At 41.5% G+C, this 21,399-nt stretch overlaps 1 protein-coding gene across 3 annotated transcripts in view; it reads right to left on the bottom strand.

The window, feature by feature from the left end:
- Window positions 1–1,248: 1,248 nt before the first annotated feature.
- Window positions 1,249–21,399, bottom strand: part of lingo3a (leucine rich repeat and Ig domain containing 3a) — a 133,934-nt gene continuing 113,783 nt past the window's right edge. For all 3 annotated transcript variants that reach the window (XM_088349551.1, XM_088349550.1, XM_088349552.1), the window contains exon 3: window positions 1,249–7,081. In XM_088349551.1, the coding sequence (XP_088205677.1) occupies window positions 5,203–7,035 (1,833 nt within the window). In that variant the 5' untranslated portion in view covers window positions 7,036–7,081 and the 3' untranslated portion in view covers window positions 1,249–5,202. The remainder of the gene's footprint in view (window positions 7,082–21,399) is intronic.

Below are 21,399 nucleotides of genomic sequence, written 5' to 3' on the forward strand. Positions count from 1 at the left end.
AAATATAGGTTATTCATACGCTGTAGAATAGAAGTGTCTTTAAAGCTTAGATTTAAACATTTCCACCGAGGTTGCAGATCGAATCTCAGGGGCAAGAGCATTCCACAGCACCGGGGCCCGAATGGAGAACACTCTCGAACCTGCGGAGTTCTTCTTGGCTCTTGGGATCACTAGTAGACCAGCATTTTCAGAGCGAAGGCTCCGAACTGGAGCATAGTGTGAAATTAAATCTGAAAGATATGAGGGAGCAAGTCCATGCATGATTTTGTATACTACCAACAGAACCTTCAAATCACACCTTAAGCTAACAGGGAGCCAATGCAGGCAGGTTAGCTAAAATCGGGGTCATGTGATCAAACTTTTTTGTCTTAGTTAAAAGCATCGCTGCAGCATTTGTGTTGGTCACAGCCATGGTTGCAAAATATTAATTGTTTCATTTGGGGGAGCAAACCTCTTTCCAAAAAGCGGCCTGGAGAGGGATGGCCGCCACCAGGCTGTACTTGCCCAAAACACACCACATGAAGTGATGCCCCAACGATCCAGGTAGTTAAGGGATCCGTGAATGACAGAAAGAAAACTGGAAGGTATACCAGTTGATGTGTAATGTTGCACATGCGCCACAGTGAGGCGCCATGACATAAAAAACCAATGCGTTTGCACTAAATTCTCCAAAAATAAAGTATGATTGGCAAAAATATGTATACAGTATTCTTTTAATCACTCAGCCTAGAAGGAATGTACACTTCTGAAAAATGTTATTTTTTATAGCAAAGACAAAACATCACAATAGGCATCTTTTAATATCAGCACTCCCCCCTGTATTAAAAGATGATTTACACAAAAAAACACTTTTGTTGCTGCTATTCTTTACAAAAAAAAAACACAATTTGGACATCGGTGTGTAGAATTTTGAGATAACGGGCCCATTTCCAATACCTTGTAGTAAATAGTTTCTGGAAAGGTACCAGTCATGTTCCCTTTGCATCCTAAAAACAAGTTTGCGATCCACAGAGCTCCCGTTGTTTTGTTCAAAACAACACTTTAGTCCCGGTGCACAACAACCTGCTCGTCATAATAATAATAATAATTTCCTTTGTATTGTTATTCTTTGTAACAATGTACATGGAACGAAATGTCGATACACCTGACCCGTTGTAGCGAGTCGGTGCAGCCGCAGCCAGAGGGCGCCGCCATTATACCAATTAGGTATGTCTCGGTCGAGGCGCGAACCAGCGACCTCCAAAACACGGGATTCATTTGATAAAGAAGGGAAATGAAAATATACGCCGTATAACTCTTGCCAGGATAGGTACAACTGATTGAGCAGAACAATTGTATTTCTGTAGCAGCAGAATGAAAAAATCCTGACCATATAGTACCGTAAATTCCGGACTATAAGCCGCTACTTTTTTCCCCAAATGTTAGACCCTGCGGCTTATTCAGTGATGCGGCCAATTTATGTGTTTTTTTTCTAACAGCCGCCAACGGCGCCTGAGTACAACAGGTAAGATTTAGACCGGTGGAATATATGCGAGTGTGTAGCTGGCGTGTTTTTGAATAAAGGAGAGTAGGACGACATCTATATGACAAAGTCTCTTTCCCATACTGGGGAAGACGACTTTAATGACGCCAGCTATAAGGAGGAAGATGAGCACGGTTTACCATGATATTTACAAGTACTGTATTCATTTTAAACAGACCCGTTTCCTTGTGTTGCGAGCGTGTTCCTAGTAGCGTTTTGCTACCCTTCACAGACACGGTTTGGGATGAAAGTTATAATATTATTATTAAAGCTTTGAAAACTCTCTCGGTGTACCGTCTTTCTTTGTAAATATGTGTAACCATGTATAATATGTATTTGCAACTGTATATTTTTGTAATGTATTTATTTTAGAGACTTATTCTGATATGTTTTCCACGGGCGAATACAACGGGGGCTGAGGGAAAGTGGAGTAAAGGTGAGACGTGTTTGTGGACGCAGCGGACAATAGTGGATGTATATATTTTTCCCACCCTTACCTTTGGAAATATACATTTTTTTTTCCCTTGGATTATTTTCAACGGGACCCGGACTCTGCAGGTCTGCGTCATATCTTAACTACCGGTATTATTTTGTGATTGTTTACTTCATATCCAGTCACAATTGCGGGACTCAAAGTCGGAATTGGGTGAACTTCGTGATTGTGTTACATATTTTATTGTGGGCGCATGCGGCTTGTATACAGGTGCGGCTTGTGTAAGTACGAAAGCGGTTATCCTCTTAAAATGTGGTGGGTGCGGCTTATAATCAGGTGCGCTCTATAGTCCGGAATTTACAGTAGTTTCTTTAGTCTTTTATTAGCATATTTGGTATTGGAGTAATCCAAAAGTAATTGAAAGTAATCAAGTTAAAGTAATCCTACCCAACCCTGTTTAATACACAATGTTCTTTTTAAAGTTGATAGAATTCCTTTGGGTAGTACATTAGGGGCGTCTTTCTATGAAATAGGGTCTACTTATTGCTTGTATACACAAAATAACCGTACAAAGTTTTTGTGTGTGTTTTATAATACACTAGGTTGGGTGAAGATCCAAAGCCACTTTCAAGCAACACGTTGAAACCTTTAAAGACAATCAACCAAGTCCTAGAAGGTAAGATGTTTCTCCAACAATTAGACATTAGGTGGTGCTAGAGCCCCTGGCCCACTACAACAGTGGTGTCAAACTCATTTTAGCTCGGGAAAAAAAATTATAGGTTAGAGAAAGGGAGTGGGAGACAGAGATACAAGGCAGACGGCGTAAGAGAGAAGGAAAGGAGAGAACACAAGAGAGAGGAAGAGAGAAAAGATGGAATGAAACTACTAAAGAGAGAGAAAAAATATTAGAGAAAAGAGTGAAATAAAATGGGGAAAAAAGAAGGCTAAGGAGAAAGAGTGCAAAAAAGAGATAAATGGAAAAAGGATGAGAAAGAATGGATAAAAAGGAAGAGAGAAAGAAAAAGCGAGAGAAAAAAGACAGTGAGGAATGGAGTAAAGGAGAAAGAGAAGAGAAAAAAGGAATAACGACAGAAATAGAGAGGGAGAGGGGGGAAAAAGTGAGAGAGAATAATACAACTCCAGTTGCTTTGCAAATTCTGCCTGGCTTTGTCAATAGTAAGTGGGCATATTTAAAATTGAACCTCATTTTTTTCTTGTGCTTCTCAACATTGTCTCAAGGGCCAGATTAAAACTGGCAGTCCTGGTCCGGCCTTTACACTTGTGCTCTACACTTTCACAACACAGTATTTTATTTTTTTCTAATTTATATTAAAGTGAACCCCAGGATAGGGCTACCCCACCTTAGGATATCTTCATTTTATGGTGTGGAATAAGATGTTTCTTCCACCCCTCTTTACGGCAACTAATTTTCTTCTCTCTATGTTGTCTTCTTAGATGTTTGGTTCGCTCGTAAGTAGAATTACAAATCGAAGCGGCCTGTACGCTACTGTTTGATGTCAAATCAGATGCCGGTCTTCTATAGGTTTGTGTGATGAAGCAGCCAATATGCTATTATAGCTGAACTCCCTCCCACAATGCCCTCCTCTCTTATTTACATCTGAGAGTTTTGTGTGCTTCGTAAAGATTTTACAATATAATTTTTACTGCATTTACCTGCTAAAAGTCCCAAGGCTTGCAGTGAGGCTAAAGGAAGAAGCAAATACGATAGGAACGGAAACAAACCTTGTAATTTAATAAAAATATAGAAACAAGGAGGCGATGACACAAAGGAAATCTCCTCAGGGCATGACAATCCTCGAATGAGGAAGTTTTAAAATCGTTTATAATTTTAATCTGACATTTCCGCCCCCTTCTGCATCCTCGAGCTACTTCACTTGACCAGCCCAAGTCTAATCAAAAGGTAAATACAATTTAATTATTCTTTACATGTACAGTTGGAACCTCGGTTTTCGAACGCCTCTCAGTTCGAACAAATCGGAGTCCGACCAAAAATTTCGAGAAATTCTTGCTTCGCTGTTCTTTCAAAAAATCGGAGTTCGAACGCCGGTAATGCGTGAGTGCGTACGTTCATGTTAGCGTAATCTTTCGTACGGAAGATGACGATAACGCAAACGTACGATTAGCCTGGGTTAGCTTTATGTTTACGGTAAACATTCAGGGTGTTGGAACGTAGCCCCCTTTCCAATGAACCGTTCACCACTTGTTGTGGAGACCCGGGGGCTAAATGACTTGTAAACGACCTGATTTTTTTATTTTTACACGTTCATGTTAGCGTAATCTTTCGTACGGAAGATTACGATAACGCGGACGTACGATTAGCCCGGGTTAGCTTTATGTTAACGTTAAACATTCACGGTAAACATTCAGGGTGTTGGAACGGATTAAAACGATTTACATTATTTTTAATGGGAAAAATGATTTCGGTGATCGAACAAATCGGTTTTCGGACAGGGTTCTGGAACGGATTATGGTCGAGAACCGAGGTTCCACTGTATATGAATTTATCAAGTTATCTACATGTATATTGCACATAGGTAGTCATTTTTATTCAGTATTCTATTTTGTTATTTAATTGTGTTTATCTGGAGTATAGTTGATTCGTAATGCATTATCTACGCATTACCATAGGTTTCTATCCTCTGCTATATGGCAAGTTCACTTTGCGATCTCCTCAGAACAGATTAAGGTCATATCCCAGGGGTCTACTGCCTGATTAAACAGTATATTGAGGTCAATTATGAAAAGTCACTTATTTAAGGTGCACCAAGTACCCCTTTCGGGTGATGTTGACGAAACCGTGTGGTTTAAAACCTGGACATTTGGCGTTTTCAAAAGCAGCTGTCTATCATTGCTTTTTCCTGTGAGAATTTCACTACAATCCTAAACAAAACTTGCTCGGATGTGACATTGACAAGTTGACGGTTTCCCAAGACTGAAGTCTGATTGTTTTTTTTTTTTTGTTTGTTTTTTTCAAAATGTCTCCATGTGTTAAATGTTGCAAGCACAAAGAGCATCTGATTAATGTCCTTGACATTTAACAACAGCAATAGGGAAGGAACACCATACAATTAAGTGTGAAAATGTGTGCTGTGGTGGGGAATTGTGTCCTGTCAACATTCACATCTGATGTGATCTCAGGCGAGGCCGTCATCCTTCAGGTGTCTTAATTTCCCTGTCAGGGGATGAGCATTGTAGCAATAGAAAACGTGAAGGCTCTCCAGGAGAATCAAATCATCTTCATGTTGAACTTGCGGGCACCGCCTTGCCCTCCGCTGGTGGCTGGCCCGTCTACCTTTCGGAAAGAGTACTCGACGGAGAAATTATTTTTGTGTTGTCCTCTCCCGCGACTCCATACAAAGAGCAAGATGAAACAGAAGAGAACCACCCCCAGGAACATAATACAGCCCATGGCTGTGGAGATGAGGATGGTCTTCAGGTCCAGAGTGAACTTCAGAAAAACCCTGGTGTCGTTGAGGTTCGTATCGTTAAGGTCCCCCGCGTAGTAAGTGCGGTTGCCCATGAGGGCGGCGTCGAGCGGCAACCCGCTAACAGTGAGCGTGGCAAAGTACGTATCGTTCCCTCCGGCATTACTGGCGATGCAGATGTAGGTTCCGGTGTCCATCACTTGAGCGTACCTGATTTCCAAGGTACCTTCCTTTAAGACCGTCAAACGGCCACTACTCTTCGTGGTGATCCGGCGTCGCTGCGGAGAGATCCAGAAGATCACGGGTGTGGGCTCGCCCTCTGCCCTGCAGACAAAAGAAACCACCTGCCCCTCGCGGGCCGATAACTGCTGTAGTTTCCTGTTGCGGATTTTGGGCTTCTGGCAGGTGAAGTGCTCAAAGAGGGCAGAGTCTGAGAAGGCGGCCAAAGCCCGTCCTTGCACTTCCAAAGGGGTCATGCACACAGGAGAAGCGCCATCGAAATTTAGCGTTTTCCTGCGCTGAAGAATCCAAAGCAAGCGGCAGTCGCAGGCTAGAGGGTTGCCGTCCAACCTGAGGGTTTCCAGAGTGTTGACTGACTGGAAAGCTCCCTCTTCCAGAGTTACCAAATTGTTAGTGGAGAAGTTTAGAAGACGGATTTGTCGGAGACCTCCCATGGCAAAGGGTTGCACTGTCACCAACCTGGTGTTGACAAGATGCAACTCCTTCAGACGGAGGAGGTCTCGCAGGGACCAGGACTCAAGGACTGAAATAGGGTTGTAGGAGAGGTTGAGGCTGGTGAGGTGGGCGAGGCTCCTCAGGGCTGACGTGGGTACAGACGTGATGTTGGTGTGAGTGATTGACAACCACGACAAGTTGAGACCTTGGAGGCTATGGGGGGATATGTATTCCAAAAAGGGCCAATGATCAATCTCCAGGCCCCGCAGTTTCCCAAGCTTGCGGAAGTTCTGGTCCTCCAACATGGAGATGCTGAGGTAGCGGAGGCGTAAGGTTACCAAGTTGTAGAGGTATGATAAAGACTGACTGGAAACAGAAGTCAAGTTACACCTCTCGATGGTCAACTCGCTGAGCGCCACCAGGCCCATGAAAGCTTTGTTGGAAATATACACCAGATCGTTATCTCCAACTTCAAGTTTTTTCAAGTTCTTCAGGTCTTGGAATGTAAAGTCCAAAAGAATCACCAGCTTATTCCCGCTGAGGTCTAGAGAGGTGAGGTTTAAAAGGTGTGAAAATGCCCCCATGGGGATCAATTTTAACTGGTTTCCCTTCAAAGAAAGTGACTGCAAGTTTTGGAGACTGGAAAAAGTGTTCGGTTCCAGGACACTGATCATGTTCTCGCTGAGATCCAGCTTCTCCAAGTTAGGAAAGGTCAGTAGGTCGCCATGTTCCACCCAGCGCAGCTTATTGGAACTGAGGTCCAGGATCCGGGTGTCCACTGGGATGCCATCAGGCAGGGAAGACAGTCGCTTACCGGGGCAGGAGACTGACCTAAGCTTGGAGACACACTCGCAACGTTGAGGACATATTTGACCACGGTTGGGCCACACATTGAGCATCACCAGCAGGATGGAGAAGGGCACAAGCCGACCCACATCTTGTCTGAGGTTGGTCCCCATGGCACCACTTCTCCTTTCACCCAACTACAAGCAGTGGGCCAAACATCTAAGAAGACAACATAGAGAGAACAAAATTAGTTGCAGATTACACAAAAAGCGCGAATATCCCTGATGAGCTTTCCCTGAAAATTGGAATGTCAATTTTGCAGACTTCCTGAATACATGCAGCGATCAAAACAACATCACTCACTTTGGTTACATCACAAACCAGACGAGCACAGCAGGAGTGTGAAGTCCTCCGTTTACGCCTCGCAAATAGCTAAAGGGCAAAAGGCCGTAGATCAAAGCGCGTCAGTCTATATATCTGTGGAAGCATCCCAGCTGAGAAACATAAAATATCTAATTTGTCCTTTGGATGTTGCATTGATGTTTGCACATGCCTTCAAATGTACAAGCCGCCCAAAATAACCGCAGAAGCGTGCATCAAAATCGTTGAATGGCTGTCAGAATCTCCCGCCTCCGAGTCAAGGGACAGGAACTGTGGACGAATGCTTTCAATGAGCCGACAAGTCAGAAATGATACAACGAGCAAAGAAAGACTCTTTTGAAATGATCTTCTGCTCCCGTTTTAGATGGTTAAACAACTCCTATAACGCACTTCACCTCAGGCGCTCATTTGCAATTTACTCTGGTGATTATTAGTCAGTGACTGAAAATGCAAGCCAAGCTGTCTGGGGTGGGGGGGTTGGTTATACAAAGAAAGACAATCACACTTGCTATAGATACCCGTTAACTCATACATGGCTATGGAAGTCTTTCTCAGGCAAACACATAGGCGCCGATACATGTCTTCATCTCCTCTCAATTAGATTATTGTAATTCCCTGATCTCCTGTCTTCCCCCAAATAAATTGGCAAGCCTGCAGCTATTGCAAGGATTCAGCAGCGCGGATGCTTATGAGGGCCTTGGGGTAGGATCACATTACACCAGTTTTAAAGTCAGAATTTAATTTATGGTTCTTTTACTAGTTTTTAAATGTTTTAGAGGTCTCGGGCCATTGTATCCGTCTTATATCAGCCTATGACTGTCCTAAGGCAAACACAGAGGTGCTGATACATGTTTTTATATCTTCTAGTTTAGATTACTATAATTCCCTGCTCACCAGTCTCCCGTATTATATCAACCCTTGTGGTCCTTGAGGGACTCTGGCAGCAGTTTGATAACTGCTCCTTGGATGAGGACCAAAACCTATGGCCAGGCAGCATTCAAACACTTTGGCCTGTTCATATGGAAGTCTGCCCGAGGATATCAGGTCTTCAGAGACCCTTTGATATTTTTGATAGGACACTTGTAGTATATTTAATTGATGGTTTCATTTAAGTGGAATATTTTGACTTTCAACCTTTTACTGTAGAACATTTATCTACTATTTCTCAAGTATGTGTTTCAGTTATATAGAGGTTTCCTCTAAAATTCAGAGCTCTTTGGTAGGTTGTGGTTGGCTGACTCAGAGGATGGCAACCCCAAAACAGTTTTCTGTTTAGGGGTTGCCATCCTCTGAATATGCCCGGAGCCGAAAAAAATAAAAGCCTTACATAAACCTATTTTTAGATTAGAAGAAAATGAATATCATACATTAGTTATTTAGTATTTATTCAAACTATATTTAAAGCCTTGGAAAATTTTTAGAATTATTTTGTCATGTTTTTGCTCCTACAGAAAACAATCACAAAATAATCTGTTATCGCTGGTTCACTCCTTCGTGGATTTTTGTCCTTTATCAACGTATCGTTCATTGTGGTCAGAGAGAGCAACTAGCAGATTCTGCACAGGGCATATCGTATGCGTGTGTATTTGGTGGGCGTTACTGACTGCATGCATGACTGTAACAGGCTGGTTAATGCTAGTCAATGTCTCCAAATCAAAACAAACTGGTAATGATAGCGTCCGCTAGCATTTAGAGGCTCGTTACATTAAAAATAAATTAACCAATTAAAATCTGACTCTGAGGTAGGTCAGAAGAGCGCAACGAAATGGTGCTCTGGCCTGTATTCGGGTTATAGAAGCGACTGGGGTTGCGTTGGAGAGAAGGCAATAGCGGTCCTGCAGATTCGGCCTGCTGCTACAGCTAAGCTAACAACCCTCACAAGCTAACTTTGTGGAGCCCGGTTAGTTCCCAATGCCAGATCCGTTAGGCGTGCAACGGACGATCTGGAGCTACAACCTGTGGGAAACGGCTACATTCGTAACTCTTATATTTCGATCATTGCGGAGGATTGGCTCAATTCAAAAACACCCGATGCTAGCACGGAGCTAGCCAGACGGTTTTTAGATTGATTTCGTATACTGAAAGGAGAAGCCCTCTAATTTGGTTTTACCTTTGTATGATGACAATAAAACAATGCAATCAACTTCTCTTATGTGATGTGTATTATCATTTGTATATTCTTAGTCGGTAATCGCGTCATCTCGAGGTACGTTTAACCTTTTTATGGGATTCTGTGAAGGTGCAACCTTGCGTGGAAGGTTTTCATATTTCGCGGGTGGTTATGGTCCCCATTAACTGTGAAAACCAAGGGATATCTGTATATATATATATTTCCCTCCCCCATAGTTTTCCACTTTCATACATTTCTGAAAGAGGTCCAAGAAGCCACTAGGGCTGGGTTCTTGGGCTGCAGATTGCTGAGCGTCATGCTGGGAGATAGCACAGCTTCTTGTTTTTATTGTAAATGAAAAGTTACCGTATTTTCCGTTCTATAAGGCGCACCGGGTTATAGGGCGCACCCCCAAAAATGGTTTTTGGTCTTGTATTTTGCATACATAAGGCGCACCGGATTATAAGGTGCTACAATGGGAACGTCGACAAAACAGTCAGATAGTTCAGTCAAACTTATTACCACCTTAACATTCCGAAAGCTTGCAAAGAAGCAAATACGTGTCTCAGACATGTACGGAAACAGTGTCTGTACGATGTCACCAATCACTCGAATGCATCGATCCAAATATCATTCGGAAGGTTAAAGTCTTGGGATTCAAGAAATGCCGAACATTTCTTAGTTTCCAGTTTATTTTTTGCTGGCAACTGTTTGGACAGCAAAGTAAGAATTTTATTGTGCAGAGAAACGGGGTTCTTTACTGTGCATATGACAATAAACACTTTGAATTGAATTTAGTTTAAAAATAGACTCATCACAGAAACATCAAGATCGTTCTAAAACAAGATACCGGGGAAATATAAAGCCGCATTAGTTACCTAAGTTCTCTTGCAGCCATCACGTTCAATAATGATACGTAACCATGGTCTTCTTACAACCGTGAGTGTAGTAAATCCAGGAGAGTAAAGTATTTACAAATACAGAATAGTAAAAAATGTTTTCTCTATGCCCTAGTGCAACCCAACGTGTGATTCACATTCATCTTTTTCGGCCAATCGCAGGCTTTGTTTCGCCCCTTTAGCCTATGCGAGCCTGTAAATGATAAAACAGATCCGCCCCCTTTACCTCCGAATAACTTTAGCCAATAGTGACTGATTCCAATGATGATTGACACATTGGTTAGGAAATGAAACGCCGGTATATAAATCCCAGCATACACCGCGGACGACTTCGCCTTCGGGGGAAAATTTAGTCGGCGGCTGCTTGCTTTAGTTGCAAGACTTTGCGACTTAATATTGATCCATATATAAGGCGCACTGTATTATAAGGCGCATGGTCAGCTTTTGAAAAAAATAAAGGCTTTTAGGTGCGCCTTATAGTGCGGAAAATACGATACTTAGGACTTTGAGGTTGAAAACTGCTAGACAAATGCATTTTAATTTGATTTGAATGGCTGTGAAAGATTTATTGCAAATAACGTCTCGCCGTCCATGGCACTGAAGGAATTCACCAGAGTCTATCATGCAGATTCAAGCCATGTAAAAAGTACAGTTGTGCCTTATAAAGCACATACCCACATCATAGAGAGGCTGGTCAGAGGATGCCCGGGGCCTCGTCCCAGCAGAGGACAGAGAGGCTGACACATTTGGTTACATCAGCACTCACTCAAATCCTGGTGATGGAATGACTCAACCAAAGACCAACTTGAACTGACATGTTTTGTTTATGTCGATAGTCCGTAAAACGGAGGCAGGAGACCAGTGAGATTCATTCCGCACTGCATGAGATTTGCATTGATCAGAATGACCTTTTCTCACTTCTTATCACGGATCAACGCCAGCAGTTTTACACCATCCAGTCTTGTCAGAAACTGAAACAACAAAACCGCTTAAGGGCGTCTGTCAGACATGCAGCAACGATAGACTCGATTGAGATCGACGGGGACAAGCAAAACAAAAAATAGATTGAGACCGTGGAGTCTTGTGAATTCTCAAATGCATAAATGACTGTTTACATGCAGGAGATACTCCAATGGGAAACAGAATACAGAGACCCCTCGCCAATGTTCCCTGTAATTTTCCTTACGGGTCTGAGCGTTCACACAAAGTCGGTGAGCAACGCTTGAAACAACAGTGAGCCACCATAATCCCAAGTGTGGCAAGATAATTATTGATCAAACATATCCAAAACTTGACATCAAGTTACATGTTGCTGAGTTTCCGGCAATGCAAAATTATTTTTCTCTTTTGAAGGAATTGACTCATGTACAATTGCAAAAGTTATACGGCCTACACACGTCGTTTGTTCTTACAATTTTTTCACAAGATATCCATTTCTTTTTATTTCCTGATATATTTTGTCGCATAATATTAACTTTTTTGGGGGTTTATTTAGTCGGGTGTAAGATACAGAACTGTACTTAATCACATTTTTGAGTGGAAGTACAATGTTGGCAACAAGATTCACTTGATATCATTGGAAATTATTTGAATGCAACACTAACTTTTTCTTCTTTTTTCGGTGTTTTTTTCTATTTTTTTTTTTAATTCCTCTAAAAAAATCTCGTTGTGTTTATTTTTTCCAAGCTGTTACTTTTTTCTTTTTGTTCTCTATTTACTTTTTTTTTTCTTTTTCTTTTTTTCTGGCTTTTTTTCTAAATTTTTCCTTCTTTTTTTTCCTCTTCCTTTTGTTTTTTTTCTCAGCTTTTCCCTACTTTTTCATTTTGGTATTTTTTTCTTTTTTGTTCTATTCCCCCCATCCTTTAAGTCATTTTGTGCATAATTTTACTTAATATTTGGTCATGTTGGGATTAAAGAAGTAAAAACAACCTGAAGAGCCATTTAGGACCCTTTTTAGTGAGCCGAGCCGAAGAAGCCGGTTCTCGACATACTCTACTAACTTTACTCAACTTCGTTCAACTACAAAATACCGCATTTAGGACACAACGTCAGGGGAACCCCTGTATTTTTACCTTCATGCACTGTAACTTTGACTTGAGTCGCTTCTTAAGTAATTTTGAGCCCTGATTTTTGTGCGCTGGCTAGATTTTCTTGTGCGCCGAGAATGTGCGAGCAGTGCGCAATTGCGCACGCGCGCAGCTTACAGGGAACACTGCCCCTCGCTATTTTGCGCTTCTGTTGTCGCTGGTTCACTTCTTCGTAGATTCTTAATTGACTTGTCTCGTTTCATTGGATAGTCCGTCTCAAAATCCAAATAAAATCACAGAGCTGGCTTTTAGCGGCTTGTTACATTGAAAATAAATTTAGCAATTAAATCTGACACTGAGGAAAATCAGAGGAGCACAGAGAAACTGCTGATCACCACGGATTTTATCGGGTCCGGGAATAAACTTGGGCTTTGTTGAGAGAGAGAGAGGGAGCTAAAGTGAGACTGCAGGTCCAGCCTACTGCTACGGCTAAGCTAACAACCCCCACAATCTACCACTGCCGTGCCTTTATTTCAGCAAGGCCAGATCCATTAACCATGAAATAAATGACCTGGTGCAACAACTTGTGGGAAACCCCCTACATTTGCGAATCTTATTTTAATCATAGTGTAGACTTGGCTCAAATCAAGGACACCTGATGCAAGGGCGCACCTAGCCAGCTGCTCTCTAAATTGCTCTCCGACTCAGAGTAGAAGCCCTCCAATTTTTTTTACTTTTGGAAATCACAATAAAACCATCCATTCAAATGCAATTATGTGCATGTGTAACTCGAATGTTCGTAAGTAGGGGAGCATCTGTACTGTAGTTCCTCTTTCCGCTGCTACCCAGCATCCACCGACTTCTTCTTCCTGTCACAGCCTCAGTTCGTGTGTAAACATACTATACTGTGGCTCCAAGAACTTTGATATTTTTTGTTTCATATTTCGTGCATCCATTCAATATGGTAGGTGTAAAGAGGATGCTAGCCGTTTCGTTTGAAATGAAAGTGGAATAAGGAAGCTTGATGTGGTTGAGAAAATGGTTGGATTGCTTTTTTTTGGCCACTTTTTCCCGCAGAGGAAAAGGGTAGGTTAAACTTCACTTTATTTACCTTTTAGAGAGCATATTATTTTATGAAATGTTTATTTTTGAGTACAAAACAATACAGGTTACTTATACAAACCTTAAACATACTTATATAAACCATAAACATGCATTCTATACAAAATATAGCACTAAAGCAACTTATGAACACATTCAACTTACGAACGATCATCGTTCGAAATTAGGGCAGCGTCTGTATACATATTTTCTTTCTAATTTTTGCAAAATGTTGCTGCTTTTTTGATGCACTTACAACTCGGGCCACAATACAAGCTCTACCGTGTCAAGATTGCATCTCCTTATGTTCCTTTAATCTTATTTCTTTAAAAAACAAAAATCATCTTTATCCTAGACTTCCACGCCTAATGTGGTTGTAGACTAATTACACAGCATTGTTTAGAATGACGATAATTGCGAAAAACGCAAGGTGTCCCCGCCGCATTTGTCAGAACGGTCCTCAACATCCCCACTTTAATTACCCCGAGACATTTTTCCCTGCTATTTTCCTTCTTTCGGATTGAATCTTTTGCTTCGTCTCACCTTTGCTTTGACGCGAGCAGCCAGATGGCATTTGTTTTTGGAGCGGAATCCTGTCCGTGTAATAAGAATCTGACATTTGTGAGCTCGTAATTATACGCTGAACTTTGATGATAGCGGGCATCTCAGAAACCCGAGCCCCCTCGCCCCTCGTTTCCCACTAGGAGCGCCGACCGCCTACATCTCCAGTGACTCGGTGTCTACTAAGAAGGTATCTCGGGGGTCCATTTTTAGTCAAAGAGCCATTAAAGCAAAAAAAATTATATTCTGGTCACACCATGTCCAGCTTCTAAAGACAAAATTTAACAAAACCGCTAAATTCGCTCTTCAGACAAAAGCTAATTCTTCAGCGCCTTTTATTTTACTGTGTTTTGTTTGATGATTTGACAAAACATATAAAAATATAATGCCAGAGCCTCTGTCCCATTTCAACAAATAAACAACTTACATTTTCTCTATCTTCCGCAGTTACTTTAGATCTATAAGTCTTTTTTGTCCTGAATAATGGTTTAGAAAAAAGGCTGCAAGCAGAGTTCTTCTGTAAAAATGTCACAAAATACTGCAAACGAAAAGGATACAAATGTATTTACCTTTACCTAAGTTACGTGGGCGCAGTTGTAACCTTGGGAAATGAGTTGCCATTGTCCTCTATATTTTTAAGAAATCTACAAAAAATTGTCTTAAAAGTCCTCAAGCGCGTCGTTTAACACTCATCATTTTTTAATAACTTGCACACACGATGCTTGAAAAAATATCCAGGAAATGGTTGAAGGAAGACGCCGCACTCGCATGTGTATTCTGATGCATCTCATTGGCTGAGAAACAAAGAATCCTGATGACATTCCTTCTTACAAGGCGTAAAGGTAGAGAAGCGCTACAGTGCTCCTGCTGCTAGTGGTCGAAACAAGATGTTGCACTAATGCCGTTAATGCGTTAAAATAGAGAATTTTATCTCCATGTCAGATTCACTCGTGCAAAGAGACATACCTGGTGCAGGGGGCACTGGGCTAGAGAGAGAGGGGGTTGCTATGTGTGCAGAAAATTGCCCATCTCTACCGCTAACCCAAATAGTTGTTTTGTGATTGGCTGGTGTATTCTAGTGTTTACAGTTTGTTCTCTGGGTTTTCAGAAAGTGTCTCAACAGTGAATATACATTGTTTAATGAGCTTCTATATACAGTCGGGGTTGGGTAGGTCTTACTTTAACTGCATTACTTTCAATTACTTTTGGATTACTCCAATACCAAATATGCTAATAAAAGACAAAAAAAACTAAATATGAATAAAATGACTACATTTTGTGCAGGCTTGGGGAGTAACGGAATACATGGAACGGCAAAAATGATGTTGGCAAGCTGTTTGGATTTATTTTCATTTTGTTTCTGTCGCATTTTATGTTAGTTTTGCCTGAGATCAAAGAGATCAAAGCCAGGAGAGAAAGCTTACCACGTGTTGTGAGTCATCATTTTATTCATATTTAGTTTATTTTGTCTTATGAGCATATTTGATATTGGAGTAATCCAAAAGTAATCAAGTTAAAGTAACCCTACCCAACCCTGTATACGGTGGTACCTATTTGAGTACCTCAAGCTTCCACTTGTCTGCCCTAACTATGAGTTGTGCAGGTATGTCTGTTTTTTGTTCTTATTAAAAGTTATCTCTCTGCGATTGTATATTTAGTTTTTTAGTTTTCACCATCATCACCAACATATAGACTTAGATTCACCTCATTGTTTTCTTTAGCTGCATTTACAGCTACATATAATAAAATTTATCTTCAAAAGTGGGGGCAGTGGGGGATGCCTTTCGTTTTCCTGTTTCTCTGTCCTTTTCTGGGTTGGAGCCATGCTGTCGTTGCATAGCATTCAGGCATCCACTCCCGAATGTCTACATGCGTATGTTTGAAGAAGATCACATGTAGATATTTGAAATGCTCAACGAATATCTTGGAATAATAACGAACACATATGGGACTCTATGGCGATGCCCATTGTTGTCATAGCGACGTGTCGGCTCTCTCCGGACTGGATGGAGATATTCCTTTTTAGTGAGATATTACACGGTTTTGCATATTTTTTTTTGTTTTCTTTGACTCCCTTTCTCTCATTTATCAATTGTGTTTCTCATACTTTAATTTGGTTCTTTAATTCTCTCCAATAATTGTCATTTCTCCCCAATTTTCTCTTTCCTCTTATTAGCTCTTGCATTCAGTTTATCTCATTCTTCCTCTGGCATTCTCATTTCTCGCTCCGTTATTCTTTCTCCTTCACCCATTCTTCAAAATTCTGTTTTATTCTATTTCCTTTCTCTACTATTCTTGTTCATCTGCAAATCTTTCACTCTTCTTTCTTTCACATTCTTTCCCACAGATATACCACTCATTTCCATCTTCCCTCAGCTTTTCTCTTTCATCCATTTCCTTTTTGTACTCTTATTCGCTTTCTTCTATCATCAATCCTCTCATCCCTCTTTCATGCCTCACTTTCTCTCATCTCATACTCCTCCCTCCCCCTCATCTTTTACCCCCTCATTCCTCTCACTATCTCATATCCCTCCGTCCCTCATCCCTCTGTCTCTTCTTTTAACCCCTATGTCATCTCTCTCTCTCTTTCTCATCTTTTAACCTCTTTCTCACCCCCTCTCTCCATCTCTAATCCCCCTGTCTCATTTATGAACGCGATTACACCCCTTTCTCTCCCTCATCTCTTTACCACTCCCACCCCCCCGTTTTGCTCCCTCTCACCCTTTCTACCCCATTCTCTCAAATCTCATCCCTTGCTATTCCTCTCATTTCTATTCATCCCTCTCTCTCTCATCTCTTAACCCTCACCCCTTCTCTCTCCATCTCTCATCCTTCTGTCTCATTTATGAACGCCTCTCACCCCTTTTTCTTTTTGCATCCCTCTGCCTCATCTCTTAACATCTCTAAACCCTCTTTCTGCTCCTCTCTCACTATCTCACATCTCATCCCGTGCTCTTCCTCATTTCTTTCTCTCATCCCTTTCTTTCATTCCTCACTCTCTCTCATCCCCCCATTCTCTTCAACCTTTCATTCATCTTTTTTTTCTTCGTTCTTTGCTGTCATCCTTCCTCACGCTCTCTTTTACTACTTTTGTCTTTGAACTTCTCTCACACAGTTTTGTCTCTTGCTTTATCTCACTTGTTTTCCAATTCTTCTCCATCGCTATCATTAGTTCACTTCCTCACAGCCTCGCATCTGTCATTCCCTCTACACTTCAATACTCTCATTTTTATGTAGCTCTCACACATCTTATTCTTTCTTTTATCCTTGTTTTTCTCTTTCATCTTCTGTCATACTGTACTGTACTCAAACTCCTCTCTTGCATTCCCTCACTTCCTTGCCAATCTATCTTGCCTCTTTGCTTTCTGTCATTAATTTCTCTCTCCTTTTTTCATTTATCTGCCATTCCCACTACCCTCTTTTTCTCAACTTTCCAACACTTTTACTTTCTCATTTGCTCTCTCACTATCTTTTTCTTTTTGTTTATTATGTTCTAATTCTCTCACCTTTTTTGTATTTCACTTTTTATTCTTTTTACGCTATTTGTCCCATTTGATACCTGTATTTCTCATCTCATCTCATTAGCCGTACCGCTTATCCTCATTAGGGTTGCGGGGGGCTGGAGCCCATCCCAGCCATCTCCGGGCAGTGGGCAGGGGACACCCTCAACTGGTTGCCAGCCAATCGCAGGGCACACGGGGACAGACAACTCATTCGCTCATTCACACCTAGGGACAATTTGGACCGGCCAATTCACCTGAAATGCATGTCTTTGGAACGTGGGAGGAAACCGGAGTGCCCGGAGGAAACCCACGCAAGCACGGGGAGAACATACAAACTCCGCACAGGAAGTCTGGAGCTGGATTTGAACCCACGCAGTAGGTTCCGATGACATGAACTGTGCTGCACAAGAGCTAACCACTGCGCCGCCGTGCTGCCCACCTGCATTTCTATTCCGTCAATTTGAATACTCTCATGCTCATACATTTTCACACTCACCTGCTTCTCTGACACCATCTCCTTTCTCCATCTTTTCCTCTCAACACACTCCAAATCCATTATCCCCACGCCATGTGGATCGTGACACGCACAGATCCCGCCTGCATCTGCGCTCCGTCTCCACCTGAACGCCTTTGCTGCCAAGCACCTGCCCGCCCACCTGCTGTGTATTCTTTCCTCACAGATTTTCTCCCCCGTCCTCTTCCATACATTCTCCCTCTCATCTCACACTCAAGTTTGCCAAACGGCTTAAAGCCGTAAAGGCGGACGGTTTACTTTAAGTGTTTGCGGCTTCACTGCTTTTGAAAGCAATTTACCTGCATTAGGCGCGCCACCAAAAAAAAGACAGGCGACAGACAGATGGCGTCGGATTTTCACACATTTTGCTCGGCATTATGTGGATTGAGTGTAAATCCTTCCTTCTGTGCATACTCTCACAGCTCACGATCTTAGGTACGCCTGCAGCCTACAGCGACTTTTTATATGGTGTAATCATTCCCCCAAATTTTCAAGTCAAGTTTTGAAAATGTCTGAAACCAGGGGTGTTGAACTCGTTTGAGTTTAGGGGACACAGGGCAGGAAAAAATACTCTCCCAGGGGCCGGTCTAGTAGATTAGTGAGAGGGAGAAAAATGGATGGGAAAGCGTGCGTCAAAGAGAGGAATGAGGAAAAATAGAGGACCAAAGAGAATTTGAGAGCGAGAGAGAGAAGGAAAAAGCAAATAGGAGAGAGACGGTTGGAGAAAAGTTAATCATTTAATGTTAGTTTTTACTCATTTTAATATTTTTCTTACGTCACAATATTATTCCTTGTTTTTCAATTAAAATGAGAAAAATAATGAGACAGATGGCAGATGCTTGCTCTAGTTTCCGTATATACAGTATATATTTTACTGCGGCAGAGTGGTTAGCACGTCCGCGGCACGGTTCTGAGGTCATGGGATCAAATCGACGAACCAGCCTTCCTGTGCAGAGTTTGCATGTTGTCCCTATGCTTGCGTGGGTTTCTTCCGGGTACTCCGGTTTCCTCCCACATTTCAAAAACATGCTTGTCAGGTTAATTGGTGTGCATCAGACAGTGAGTTGTCTGTCTCTCTGTGCCCTGAGACTGGCTGGCAACCAGTTCAGGGTGTCCCCTGCCCACTGCCTGAATACGGCTGGAATGGGCTCCAGCACCCCCTATGACAGAGCCCGGGAACCTTTTTGACTCAAAGAGCCATAAAAGCAAAAAATATTAATTTTATTTTGGGAAAGAGCCACACCATATATTATGAGACAAATTTACAAAATTGCTAAACCCGCACCCCAGACAAAAGCTTAGTCTTCAGCACATTTATTTTTGATGATTTGATAAAAAATATGAAAAGAGAATAATGCCAGAGCCCCTGTCCCAAAATCAACAAACATGCCACTTTAAACTTGTCTCTTTCTTGCAATTACTCAAGATCGGTTAAACTCCTTTTGACCCTTTTTTTCATACATACTGGTTTCAAAACCAGATGCAAGCAGTTATTGTGTAAAAACGTCACAACATTCTGCAAATAGGGAGCCTGATGAGCTCACTTTTGGCGCAGATGGCGTAGGGCGAGAGATGGGAGGGAGTGCTTGCGCTTTTTGCATGGCTCCACCCATCCCTCCCACTCACCCAATCAAATCACTTTAAGTTCTCTTCCGGTGTTTTGGCGTATTTACAGTGGGTTCTGTGGATTCATCATAAGGTATCTGAACACTGAACACAGATTATATAGTGAACTTTTATATAAAGGATTCTTTAGCGTTGTACAGCCAAAACGAGTTTTTCCCCCCCTTTATTGTGTGACACCTTGACTGTAAATTGTAGTGAAAAACGTGCCCTATATATACTGCGAAGTAACATCAGTTACTTAGCTTTGGATTGGATTTGCGTGTACCTGAATAGGATGAACAACTCAAGTTTCGAACAATATGAAGATATTTTGCATGCAATCAAATTTGTCTCTGAGCCATAGATATTCATAGAAAGAGCCATATATGGCTCGCGAGCCATAGGTTCCCGACCCCTGCCCTATGACCATACTGAGGAAAAGCGGCACAGATAATGGATGGATCTATTTTAGTATGACCAAAAAATATATATTATGTTTGCCAAAATTTCTACCACCTGCCATATCAGACTATTTTGTTTATTCTAAGTAGTTTTTTTTTCTTATTGTGCCACAAAAAACATTAAAAAATATAGTAAAATAAGAAAATAACTCATGAGAAAAGTGATTTTCTAATAGTATTGGAGTATGATGTATTGTTTGAAATGTAAAATCAACAAAAGTATACACTAAATACACCTTTTTTTAAGGCCAGATCAAGCACTTTTTAAGGACCTTCAAACCAAATTTCTCCAGTACCATTTTAGAAAAACAATTGGGTGAGAATCATGTATTTTATAGAGCCACAAATCTACAGTATCTCCAATTCACAGGTACGATTTCTAATCTTGTGTTTGCATCTATCAAGACATGATTTTGAGTAGATCACAAATATAATCTTGGATCTGAACAATACGAGTCTAAATATTTTTAAAACAAATTTCTCCATGTTAGTTTTCGGTAAAATTACAATAATCTGTAGTTTACATTTTCAGTTGCAGGATGTTCTTCCCATTACGATTTAAGACTGGGAAATGCTACCTAACTTTTTGCATGGCCCATTATGAACCTCCATATTTCATAAGAAATCCTTGCATTAATATACTTTTCATAGTGGCTTGTTTAGGTGTAGCATGCATTTGACCACCTAGACGCCACCCGCAGTGGGCAATGACTCTTCATTGAACAATGCCGTACAAACTACTGCCAGCTGCCGTTAACCGTGAGGGAAGAATAAATGCAATGGCAAAGTGAAGCCACCAGAGATAAGATTCTGCATTATTTTAAGCAGACTTCCTGAGAAACATGGCAACAATTTCAAGCATTTAAAAGCACTTCACCTAAAAATCAAACAACATGAACATTTAAGTATTTTTAAGAATTTAAAGCACCCGTAGGTACCCTGTAAATATAATTATTATTCATGCACATTCGCCTAACACGCGAGAGGTCCCCGTTTCGAGGCTGGGTGGAATGTTGGCTTGGAATGGGATGGGCGCCACCAGGCTGTACTTGCCCAAGACACTTCACAGGAAATGGTGCCTCTACCATCCCTGTGGTTAAGGGATCCAGCCCACCAACTGACCAAGATTTTTTTATATCACATTGATATCTGTGATAACCAGTGTTCCCTCTAAGCTGCTCGCACATTCTCAGCGCACAAGAAAATCTAGCCAGCGCACAAAAATGAGGGCTCAAAAATACCAATTAAGAAGCGACTCAAGTCAAAGTTACAGTGCATGAAGGTACAAATCCCCTGACGTTGTGTCCTAAATGCGGTATTTTGAAGTCGAGTCAAAGTATAACGAAGTTGAGTAAAGTTAGTAGAGTTGGTCGAG

This window comes from Urocampus carinirostris, chromosome 12 (assembly GCF_059441175.1).
Source record: "Urocampus carinirostris isolate Australia breed hairy pipefish chromosome 12, RoL_Ucar_1.0, whole genome shotgun sequence".
Taxonomy (NCBI): Eukaryota; Metazoa; Chordata; class Actinopteri; order Syngnathiformes; family Syngnathidae; genus Urocampus; species Urocampus carinirostris.